Source organism: Heptranchias perlo, chromosome 11 (assembly GCF_035084215.1).
Source record: "Heptranchias perlo isolate sHepPer1 chromosome 11, sHepPer1.hap1, whole genome shotgun sequence".
Lineage (NCBI taxonomy): Eukaryota > Metazoa > Chordata > Chondrichthyes > Hexanchiformes > Hexanchidae > Heptranchias > Heptranchias perlo.
In genome coordinates this window covers 60,827,415-60,839,972 of record NC_090335.1, presented here as the reverse complement: position 1 = coordinate 60,839,972, position 12,558 = coordinate 60,827,415, and the positions used below count along the sequence as shown (strand labels likewise).

The following is a 12,558-nucleotide window of genomic DNA, read 5'->3' as shown; positions in this document are numbered from 1 at the left end:
TCAAACTGTTTATGTGCAGAATTAGAATCAAACAATTATAATATCCTCTCCACTTTATCATTTTATATATTCAACAGCTTCTTGGAAAATATTAAGATTTTAATTTTATGAAACTTTCACTAAATATGATAATGACTCAAGATGTGATGCCTATTTGGCTCAAAGTGTTTTTATGTCACATTAACTGCTAACCCAACTGACCTAGAAATCAATGGGGCCAATAATGTGGTCCCAACGCTATGACTTCCCTTCGTGCTGCATGTGCTTATCCACAAATGAGCTGATCTCACCGAATAACACAAGATCAGCTAATTCTGTTGCTCCTAGTGTCAATCATGACGTGCTGGGAGCACTGGGACTAGAATTTCAGGTACCAGCAGCCAGTGAAAGGCTGCTGGCTGCCCTTGGAGCACCAACAGTTTTTTTCCAATGAAGGAAGAGGAGGAAAAGACTCAATGGGAAGAGCCAGCCAGTATTTTTTTTTTATTATTCTTTTATATAGGTCCATCTATTCAGTGTCCGTTTCAAATGGATGTTGTGCAACTGGATTGCTCCTCAGAAACTTCAGTCATATTATGGGGATGCCAACTAATTTGGATATATTTTCGATGGTCCTAAGAAGCGTTCCGCATTGTGTGTACGGCATACGGAATTGTGATACTTCTGCTATAAGTCTTAGATAAGCTGCTGATTATGTGGAGACTGCTTCAGTACCAAAGATGTCCTCCCACCACCAGATGGTACACTCAAGGAACTGTAAGCCACATGGGCTATACCCCTTCTGTTTGTGTTTCCATACCTTCTTTGTTTATTGCAACTTCTTCCTGGTGAGCTGACAGCTCTCAACCTCCTCCAGAATCATAATGGCAACCTGTTGTATTGACTACAAAGAAGTGGATATATCTGTGCTGATACAAAGAAAATATCTGACTTAATTTACCTTGCACTACACATAAACTGGTGCAAATATCACAATAACACTTTGCAAAATCTTCAACAAACATGATTGTGCTTAACTTATGAAAAGCAAATAATTATGGACCAAATGCTTTAAAGGAACTACATATATATTACTGCAGTGCATATTACACAATAATTGATAATAGCCAAGCCTGTGACACATGAAGTAACAAAATAGGGCTTGATAAAACAATGCAACGTTGATCAGAGGCAGAGGAGCTTTCAGGTATATTAGGGCCATTCTTTCATTTGCTCATATTAATATTTTTAAGACTTTTTTTAAAACCTAGCTGTAAGTTGCAGATCCTTTTTGCACTTTCAATAATCATAGAGGTAAGTGTGATTTTATTCATTTTTCTAGCAATCATTTTGCTGATCATATTGATGCTCTTGAATGGTAGACATTTCTTAGATATAAATCTTAATCTTGAAATTGCTTGGCATGATCTTTAACAGCTACTGAAGAAAATTTTGGTTGCTGCTGCATCTCTTGTCTTAAAGCCATCTTTCACACTTTCTTGCTTGTGCAGAACAGGGGCAAAAAGGTAATTTACACAGTTCGACTGATTTCCTTCCAGCAATTGAAGTCGAAGATTGGAATAAATACAGATGCCTGCTGATTTTATATCTTAATTCTCCATTGGTGACATTTGTGCTGGATGATAGAAAAATCTGCCCAGCATTTTCTGCTCTATATGCCATTTGGTAGATAATACTCTCAATTTGTTAAATTCATTTTTTTTACACAAAAAATAGGTTTGGACTGCAAGTATGTCTCTTAAAACCAGCTTTAGCAGTATCTGCATTTCATAGAACAACATGACATGCAAGGGGATACTGTGATATTTAAAAATCAACAGGTGACGCACTCCTCAAACAAGGTATTATCATCAAATCTCACTAGTGAAAAGAAAAGTGGCATTTCTATACAAAAGAAGTAGACTGGAATAATCAATATTTACATTGCTGCCTTTATGCAATTAGATATATTCAAAGTGTTCAATGATAATTGCTTATGACCATAGTAATATTTTTAGCAGAAAGATCTTATTCATTGTAAGATCATGGTACATTGAAACCATTCTCTGGTCCTTTATCGTTTTGTTGCTTTTATTCAGACTATGAGCAAAATGTACACCAATAAACCTAAGGCTTCTGACATGGTCAAAGGTGGAATACATCTCCGTTTTAGAATGGTTAGAATGAATGACTAACCTGATCCAATATTGAGATGTTTTGATTTGCACAGTGTTTTGCAAATTTTAAACTTACTGTAAACTAGATAAATTAATAAATTGTTCACAGTGCTTTCCCTGAAGCTCTGGTCTGGCCAAAAGATTTTCACCCTGTTAAAAATAATATTCATGTGACTTCACTTAACACATTTTACATAAATCAATTTCCTTCATAGAAGGAACTTGTAACTAAAGAGCGATCAATAGAAATAAAAATAAAAAGAACTTTGTAGTTATAATAAAGGCTATCTTGTAACACGTCCACCATAACAAATTGCGACTGCATCTACAATGATGACTTCTGATATCCTTGGTTATCAGTAATACTGGTTAAGATTCCTTATGACAGGCAGTTCCAAACCTCCATTCATCCAGATTTCCTGTATTATCCTGTCTCGGCGTTCTATCCTCTCAGCTATTTCTGCTGCTTCTGCACTGTTGGATCCTGTAGTCCCATAAAGTTTTGTTAATCCTTCAAAAGTAAAGTCTGAAGAATTTTCTTCATCATCGTCACTACTTTCATCTTCATCACCATTGTTGACGCCCTCATTATCACCCTCATCCTGACAACAGTCCACTTTCCTATCATCAGAGTTCCCGTTGCAAATTTTTTGTAGGTCTGATCTGCAGGACACTCGAATCACTATTGCAAACAGTGTGAAGATCAAACCGATGCAGACACTGGATACAAACAACAAACCAACCATTTCTGGGTTACCTGCAACAACACAAAAACACTGCTATCACACGACACAAGCATCCTTAACATAACTTAATTTTCTGATAAATAAAACAAAACTGCTCTTAAATGACCTGGAAGTATTGTTCAATATGATGTAATGGTTCCAAATATAATTTATGAAAAGCTGAACAGAAGCCTATATAGTGAGGGTTGACATGCTAGCCACCATGGGAGGCATCATACTGAAGTACTGAGTTCAGTTCTGGGCACTGCACCTCAAAGGATATGTTGGCCTTCGAGGGGCTGCAGCACAGATTCACTAGAATGATACCAGGGCTAGAAGGGTTAAATTAAGAGAACAGGTTGCATAGACTAGGCTTGTATTCCCTTGAGTATAGAAGATTAAGGGGTGATCTAATTGAGGTGTTTATGATTAAAGGATTTGATAGGGTGGATAGAGAGAAACTATTTCCTCTGATAGGGGAGTCCAGAACAAGAGGGCATAACCTTAAAATTAGAGCTAAGCTGTTCAGGGGTGATGTCAGGAAGCATTTCTTCACACAAAGGGTAGTGGAAATCTGGAACTCTCTCCCCAATTGAAAATTTCAAAACTGAGATTGATAGATTTTAGTTAGGTATGGGTATTAAGTGATATGGAAAGGCGGCGGGTAAATTTAAGGTTTTGATAAAAGTAGATTAGAAGAAACTGTTTCCACTGGCAGGAGGATCAGTAACCAGGGCACACAGATTAAAGGTAATTGACAAAAGAATCTGAGGGGAGATAAGGAGAAATTTTTTTGCACAGCAAGTTGTTGTGATATGGAATGCACTGTCTGAAAGGGTGGTGGAAGCAGATTCAATAATAACTATCAAAAGGGAATTCGATCTATACTTGAAAAAGACAAATTTGCAGGGCTAGGAGGAAAGAGCAGGGAGTGGGACTAATTGAATAGCTTTCAAAGAGCCGGCACTGGCAGGGTGGGCTGAATGGCCTCCTTCTGTGCTGAATGATTCTGTGATTCTAATTGGAGTTAAGATACAGATCAGCCATGATCTTATTGAATAACAGAACAGGCTCGAGGAGCTGAATGGCCTACTCCTGTTCCTATGTTCCTCTGCATCACAATCAAGCCTGATATTGCCTTTAGCCAATATCAACACATGTACTTTCTAGTAGGGCTAATGATAATGATCATGAGCAGGAACTCCTCGCCCAGGGACACTAAGGCCAGCTATAGAATCATAGGAACATATAATTCAATAGCTAAAATTAAAGCCATTGTAGTCAGGAATAAATGAACACATTGTAAACAGCTTTCTTGGAGATCACCATGGCATATGAGTGTTCCCTAGGACACAATCAACATGACATATTACGGTTTCTTAAGAATCATTATTCTTGCAATGTATGTGCCAACTGAATGTGTTCATTTGAATAAAACATGCATGTGCAAACCAGAGACCAATAGATTGCAGTGGACAATTTATAGGCTGAATACAGCACAAACTAATTCTTGTCTTTGAAAAGTGACATGCTTCCACAAGCAACATTCTGTTTTTATTATACAATTAATGTTACATCTCTTCCTTATACAGTAAGGACTTTATTAACAATTTCCTGCTCAGACAATATAATCTATCTCACTGTAACATTATTCTTCTATGTTTAAAAGATTTGCTGATAAATAAGAAATGCTAAATAAAGACTATTGGTAATTTACTATAAGTGTATTTTGAGCAAACTGAATTACAATATTTCAGTAATCTATCTGAAGTTGAGAATATTGTTTAAAATATTTGAATTTTTAAAAAGGTTTCCAGAATTATGGATTCAAACTACTATCTTGCAAACTATACTTTCCAAACCATATAAAATATAAACACATAAACAATGCATCATAATGATTCTACAAGGTAATTTCCTGGAGGGAGATCCCATTTTAATTTCAGCAGCAGTCATTGGAAAGACCCCAAATCTGTCATGAAACAAACTAAATACATCCTATATCTTTCTTGTGCTATTCTGAACACAAAATATCTACTCTGTGTTTGTACATATTTATCAAAGAGCAACAGCAGCTCCTGGGGCTAGACTCAAGTTATGTCTTTGTGGAATCATCGAACTTTACAGTACAGAAGGAGGACATTCATCCATCCTGTGCTGGCTGTTTGAAACAGCTATCTATTTAGTCCCATTGTTCTTTCCTTAATTTTTTTTCAACTATTTATCTGCTTCTTTTTAAAAAACGATTATGGATTCTGCTTCCATCACTGTTTGCAAATGGTATGTTGGCGTTCATTGCAAGAGGATGTGAGTACAGGAACAGGGATGTCTTACTGCAGTTATACAGGGCCTTGGTGAGACCACATCTGGAGTATTATGTGCAGTTTTGGTCTCCTTATCTGAGGAAGGATGTCCTTGCCATGGAGGGAGTGAAACAAAGGTTTACCAGACTGATTCCTGGGATGGCAGAACTGACGTATGAGGAGAGATTGGGTCAACTAGGCCTATACTCACTAGAGTTTAGAAGAATGAGAGGTGATCTCGTCGAAACATATAAAATTCTAACAGGACTACACAGACTAGATGCAGGGAGGATGTTCCCGATGGCTGGGGAGTCCAGAACCAGGGGTCACAGTCTCAGGATACGGGGTATGCCATTTAGAACAGAGATGAGGAGAAATTTCTTCACTCAGAGGGTGGTGAACCTGTGGAATTCTCTACCACAGAAGGCAGTAGAGGCCAAGTCATTAGATGTATTCAAGAAGGAGATAGATATGTTTCTTAATGCTAAAGGGATCAAGGGATATGGGGAAAAAGCGGGAACAGGGTTCTGAATTAGACGATCAGCCATGATCATTTTGAATGGCGGAGCAGGCCCGAAGGGCCGAATGGCCTACTCTTGCTCCTATTTTCTATGTTTTTATGTTTCTATGTTTCTGGTAAGGCATTTGATGTCCTAGCAACCCTTTAACTAAAACAAGGATCTCCTAACCACTCCCTTTGTTAGTTTGATCTTAAATTTATGCTGCCAGTAACTGACTCACTCACCGACCAGTGGAAATATTTTTTTCCTGTTTCCTCATCAAAACCTTTTGTAATTTTGATCAATTCTATCAGATGTTCAAGGGTCATCCACACTGAATCACCATGAAGTACAGTATTACCTCTATCAATTAAAATATACTAAAATATTGTATACCTACTTTTGATGTAAGCAAATACGACCAGAGTGCTGATAACAATTTTGCCTTCTTTCATTGAAAACCTGGATTCTCGAGGGTCCAAGGACCTATTGGCTATATATACAAAAAGATTTTAAAAATTAACTGCTCGTTGTAAAAGAAAAGTTTGCATCTCAAAATGCTTTACATATAATGAATTACTTTAAAGTGCAGTGACTGTCATTATGTCGACAAATACAGCACATAGCAAGAGTCCACAAACACCAATGAGATAAATCACCAGTTAATCTGAATATTTTTTAGTAGGAAGCAACTTCAGGCCAGATACTGCGAAAACTACTTACTCCTCTTCAAATAATGCCACGGGATCTTTACTGTCCATCAGAATCACAGGGACAAGGTTATTGTAAGGAGGCAGAAAAGACGAGATTGACCTTTAGACACTTCAGGCACACAGAACGTGCAAGAGCTTCATTAGAGATTGACATTCTATGTCAATGAGGGTATTGGGATGCAGCCCTCTATTTCATGCATTTCATGCAAAATTCCCATCCATTAAAGGTCAATCTGGTTCTCGCATGATGGAAAGGGATCTCAAAGTTAGATTGCACCTTTCATTTTCCTGCCATTCTATTTGAAGATATAGGATTCCGTTTCAATGCTGCCCTCTTACGGGATCTAATAGAGGACAAAGACGACCAAAGAAGGGATGCCGGAGAGATGAGATTGCACCAGATCTGCTACTACTCCAGCAACTCTATCTGCAGATTAAGACAGAGTTACCAGGCAACGTCAGGAGAACTGCATTCACAGGTTCAACAGGATGGTTGTTACAGAGCTCTGACATCGGAAACAAGGATACCTGTAGCCAAACTACATGTGGGACAGCATTATCAATGGCAGTCAAGTTAACTACTGTCCTCAAATTTTATGCTTCCAGATTCTTCCATGCTATCACAGGGTATATCTACAATATAAGCTAATTTACTATTCACAGATGGATCAAGCAGGTGACTGATGTACCAATCCCTGCCACCAAGCATATCAGAATTTCTACCCTGATGTATTGAAATGGCTTCTATTGTGCATGCATTTATTGCTTATTGGTTAGTTATGCCCAAATGACACATCAAAGAATGCCAGTAAATGTTCTGAACTACAGTGTCACCAGTGATTGAGCTGCTATGAAAGTGGCAATAGATTTTAAACCTACCGTTTTCATTATAAACCCAAGAAGGTGTAAGACCAGAGAAACTTGGATCAGCTTCCTGTAGCAACATTTTGGAAACTGAAAAAGATTTTTAAAAAAACTTCAATTAAATTAAAAACCAGTGGTTGCCACCTTTGTCCCTTAACCCTAACCCTAATCCTTTGTCCCTCAATACTGCAGAAAGCCTACAGGAGTGTCGAAAGTGCAGGGGTGAAATTAAAAAGGAAATTAGGAAAGCAAAAAATACTGGCAAGTAAAATTAAGGAAAACCCCAAAATGTTTTATAAACACAAAGAGCAAGAGGCTAACCAAGGAAAGAGTAGGGCTTATTAGAGACCAAAAAGGTAACCCATGTGTGGAGGCAGAAGATGTGGGTATGGTTCTTAATGAATACTTTGCGTCTGTCTGCACAAAAGAGGGGGACGATGCAGAGATTTTAGTTAAGGAGGAGGAGTGTGAAATATTGGATGGGATAAACATAGTGAGAGAGGAAGTATTAAGGGGTTTAGCATCTTTGAAAGTAGATAAATTGCCTTGCCTGGATGAAATGTATCCCAGGCTGTTAAAAGAAGCAAGGGAGGAAATAACGGAGGCTCTGACTATCATTTTCCAATCCTCCCTGGCTACAGGCATGGTGCCAGAGGATTGGAGGACTGCTAATGTTGTACCGTTGTTTCAAAAGGGAGAAAAGGATAGACCTAGTAATTACAGGCCAGTCAGTCTAACCTCGGTGGTGGGCAAATTATTGGAATCAATTCTGAGAGACAGCATAAATCGTCATTTAGAAAGGCACGGATTAATCAAGGACAGTCAGCATGGATTTGTTAAGGGAAGACAGTGTCTGACTAACGTGATTGAATTTTTTGGGGAGGTAACAAGGATTGGTGATGAGGGTAGTGTGTTTGATGTAGTCTACATGGATTTTAGCAAGGCTTTTGACAAGGTCCAACATGGCAGGTTGGTCAAAAAAGTAAAAGCCCATGGGATCCAAAGGAAAATGACAAGTTGGATCCAAAATTGTCTCAATGGCAGGAAGCAAAGGGTAGTGGTTGACAGGTGTTTTTGTGACTGGAAAGCTGTTTCCAGTGGGGTTCCGCAGGGCTCAGTACTAGGTCCCTTGCTTTTTGTGGTATATATTAATGATTTAAACTTAACTGTAGTGGGCATGATTAAGAAGTTTGCAGATAATACAAAAATTGGCCGTGTGGTTGATAGTGAGGAGGAAAGCTGTAGACTGCAGGAAGATATCAATGGACTGATCAGGTGGGCAGAAAAGTTGGCAAATGGAATTCAATCCAGAGAAGTGTGAGGTAATGCATTTGGGGAGGTCCAACAAGGCAAGGGAATACACAATAAATGGGAGGATACTCAGAGGTGTAGAAGAAGAGGGACCTTGAACTGCATGTCCACAGAACCCTGAAGGTAGCAGGACAGGTAGATAAGGTGGTTAAGAAGGCATATGTGATATATTCTATGCCTTGGCTAATAAAGGAAAGTAAGAGCAGGGAGGTTATGCCAGAACTGTATAAAACATTAGTTAGGCCACAGCTTGAAGTGCTGCGTACAGTTCTGGTCACCACATTACAGGAAAGATGTGTTTGCTCTAGAGAAGGTACAGAGAAGATTTACGAGGATGTTGCCAGGACTACAGAATTTTAGCTCTGAGGAAAGATGGGATAGGCTGGGGTTGTTTTCTTTGGAACAGAGGAGGCTGAGGGGTGATTTAATTGAGGAGTATAAAATTATGAAGGGCCTAGATGGAATGGAGAGGAAGGACTTATTTCCCTTAGTAGAGAGGTCAATAACCAGGCAGCATAGATTTAAAGTAATTGGTTGAAGGATTAGAGGGGAGCTGAGGAAAAAAAATTTCACCTAGAGGGTGGTAGGGGTCTGGAACTCACTACCTGAAAGGGTGGTAGAGACAGAAACCCTCATCACATTGGAGTGCCATAACTTACAAGGCTACGGACCAAATGCTGGAAAGTGGGATCAGGCTAGGTAGCTCTTTTTCAACCGGCATGGACACGATGGGCCAAATGGCCTCCTTCTGAGTGGTAAATTTTCTATGTTTCTACGTCTAACGCAGCTTGTGAACCGTACAATATTCTCACACCATGTAGTAGCCTAGATTTTCTTCTATTGGTATAGTTTAGACCCAAATAGCTATTGGTGGATGTCAGGATTTTAGGGTTTTTGCATTAGATGTTCTCGCATGCTCTGCATTACTGTTCACTCCCGTAAGTGGCAAAAAGATTTTAAAAATTAACTCATATCCCTTATGATCCAGAGTGCACCTTTTACTGTCCAATATCTAGTTAGGCAATAGCATGATTTGGGAATTGTAACACAGAAACCTTGTTCCATATATCAGCTCCTGAGAATTCGCACATGCTGCCACAAGCATTCCACCAAGACAAGGCATAATTTCAAGTGAACAACTAGTTTATTTTACATAAAATAAATGAATGAACAATATACAGTTTTCACAGTGAGAACACTGAATTTTCCTATGCACCTCAGTTATGAAAAATAAGTACACAACTTTATTATGTCTCTAAATGTAGCCTCACTTTCAATGCCAGCAGGTTCAGATCTTTTGAAAATGTAATAAACTGCTATTATCCTCTGTCCCTATCTTAGACCATCTACTGCTGAAACCCTCATCCGTGCCTTTGTCACCTCCAGAGTCAACAATTCCAATGCTCTCCTGGGCCAGCTTCCCATCCCCTATCCTCTATGAACTTCAGCTCATCCTACACTCTGCTGCCCATATCCTATTCCATACCAAGTCCCGCTTACCCATCACCCCTGTCCTCACTGACCTACATTGGTTCCTGGTCCCACAGCACCTCCAATTTAAAATTCTCATCCCCTTGTTTAAAACCCTTCATGGCCTCACCCCTCCCAATCTCTGTAACTTCCTCCAACTCTACAAACCCTCTCCCTGAACTCTCCTTTACTTTGACTCTGGCCTCTTGTGCACCACTCCAGAGTTCCCGCGGATGGGCAGATGAAGCCCCGTGGAAATTCACCTCCATGGTCTTTTACTTTGCTCCATGTACTTAAAAAAAAAATACATACAAACATACATATATCAATATATAACTATAAGATAGACACTAGCCCTTTAAGCAGATCACTAAGACTATGCACGTTTATATCCTGGTAGTTAAAAAAAAACTGAATGTATCCACTGGAACCTCCCGTCAAAATGACCTCCCTTGATGCCACGGAATTTCAAAAATTCTACCCTTTGTATCTTGTTGAGTGATGCATGGGATACAAAAACTTCATGTAATCACTGGTTTCACTCTCTGAATTAAATACTATTAGCAGAAACTAGATCAAGAGCCTTATTTAATTCATCTCAATTTGACAAGCCCATCAATATCTAAATCAAATGCAGACATACGGGGTTTGATATTAACCCCCCTCGACAGGCAGGAGGGGGTCGGGTTTGGGAATGGGGGGGGGGGGTAAAAACTTAAAATTGCAAACGCGCCTGCTGCCATTTTTACGGCAGTGTGTTGTATGGCGTGACAGTGTCCCGCTCTCGAGAGGTGGGACACTTCATTATAATATTTAAATCAGGTTCCCACAGTGCAGTTGGGAGCCTGATTTAAATTTAATGCTGGCCGGCCGAGTTTCTCAGGGCTCGGTAAACTTTGCAGCAAATGTTGTATTACCACTTCTACAGCAAGCATCTCAACTGTAGCAGGGCAGGTCTTTTTAAGAAAACAAACTAGAAGTGAAATAATATCCTGCTGGTTTGCTTTGTTATGGTCATAAAACGTTGTTATTTCAAGCTGTTAAATAAGTTCATGCCGATGAAGGATGAGCATCATTTAACATACTTATGTCAACCAAAAGTGAGGAAAATGATGTTTTCTCAAGCATGTAGATTAGCAAGACGTGCAACAGTGCCATGGCAGGACGTGGTGACAGATTGCTACACTAAAAAATGAAACGTGGCCCCGATATTTACGTAGAGATGGGGAGGGAGTGGAAATCCCGGGGACGCGGTGGTCCTGCCGAATTTAACGGCAGGAGCTCATAGGCATTTTAAAATTCCGTTTCCTGCCCGGCAGTCAGACAGATTGACAAGCTGGCCAGCTGCCTGGCGGGAAAGCCAGCGGTAGAAAGACGTTGGGGACAGTCCTTGGCAATCAGAAAAGATTGGGGCTTGGTGAGGGGTGTCGGAGCCCGGCAGGAAAAGATTGGGGCTTGGTGGGGGGTGTCGGAGCCCGGCAATTGGGGGGGCGGCAGGAAAAGATTGGGGCTTGGTGGGGGGTGTCGGAGCCCGGCAATTGGGGGGGCGGCAGGAAAAGATTGGGGCTTGGTGGGGGGTGGGGGATTCGGAGCCCGGCAATCAGGAGGGAGGATGGGAAAGATTGGGGCTTGGTGGGGGGTGTCGGAGCCCGGCAGGAAAAGATTGGGGCTTGGTGGGGTGTGTCGGAGCCCGGCAATTGGGAGGGAGGCAGGAAAAGATTGGGGCTTGGTGGGGGGTGGGGGATTCGGAGCCCGGCAATCAGGAGGGAGGATGGGAAAGATTGGGGCTTGGTGGGGGGTGTCAGAGCCCGGCAATCCGGGGGGTAGGGAAAGATCAGGGCTTGGTAGGGTTGGGGGGGGGGGGGGGGAAGTTGGAGCCCGGCAATTGGGAGGGAGGGAGGGGGTTGGAGGTGGGGGGAGGGGGGGGGGAGTCGGCCAATCGCGGCAGTGAGGAGAGGCAGCGATTGGCAGAAGATTTGCTTGAGGGTCCGATGGGAGTACTCCTGCCTCACAAGGAGTGCTCTGAAAAGCACTTGGCTCCTGGAGCTGGCTGCTCTCGTCTCCATTTCGCTGCCGGGTTTCCCAAGCCCTGGGAAACCCGGCCGGCAACCGTTAAATTTAAATCAGGCTCCCAATTGCACTGTGGGTACCTGATTTAAATATTATAATGAAGTGTCCCACCTCTCCAAGACGGGACATGTGCACATCACGATACCCGCCACCATAAAATGGCGGCAGGCGCGTACGCATTAATAGCGACTCCATTAACTCAATAAATAAGACATATATTGTACATTATAATATAAGTGATCTCCCATGGCATTGCTTTCTATGAATTGGAGGTCATGTTGTTGCATATGCCTTTAAAGGTTCTGGAAACAGGTCTGTGAAAGATAAGTTCAGGCAGAGTGAAGCAATTTTTTTGATAGGTTCCTGGAAAACAAATTTTTTTTTGAAACTACACCTCCTCCCCCAGCTGGCTGCATTCTCCAGTCCAACCCACCCACAAAAAAGTC

The 12,558-nt window shown here is 41.0% G+C and overlaps 1 protein-coding gene across 4 annotated transcripts in view; it reads right to left on the bottom strand.

Moving 5' to 3' along the window:
• Nucleotides 1-459: 459 nt before the first annotated feature.
• The window catches only part of eva1c (eva-1 homolog C (C. elegans)), a 101,456-nt gene continuing 89,357 nt past the window's right edge, over nucleotides 460-12,558 (bottom strand). For 3 of the 4 annotated variants that reach the window (XM_067993179.1, XM_067993176.1, XM_067993177.1), the window contains 3 exons: nucleotides 7,277-7,351; nucleotides 6,085-6,177; nucleotides 460-2,913 (listed from right to left, as the gene is read on the bottom strand). In XM_067993179.1, coding sequence (XP_067849280.1) covers nucleotides 2,513-2,913; nucleotides 6,085-6,177; nucleotides 7,277-7,351 — 569 coding nt within the window. In that variant the 3' untranslated portion in view covers nucleotides 460-2,512. The remainder of the gene's footprint in view (nucleotides 2,914-6,084; nucleotides 6,178-7,276; nucleotides 7,352-12,558) is intronic. The other variant, XM_067993178.1, reaches the window with a different exon arrangement.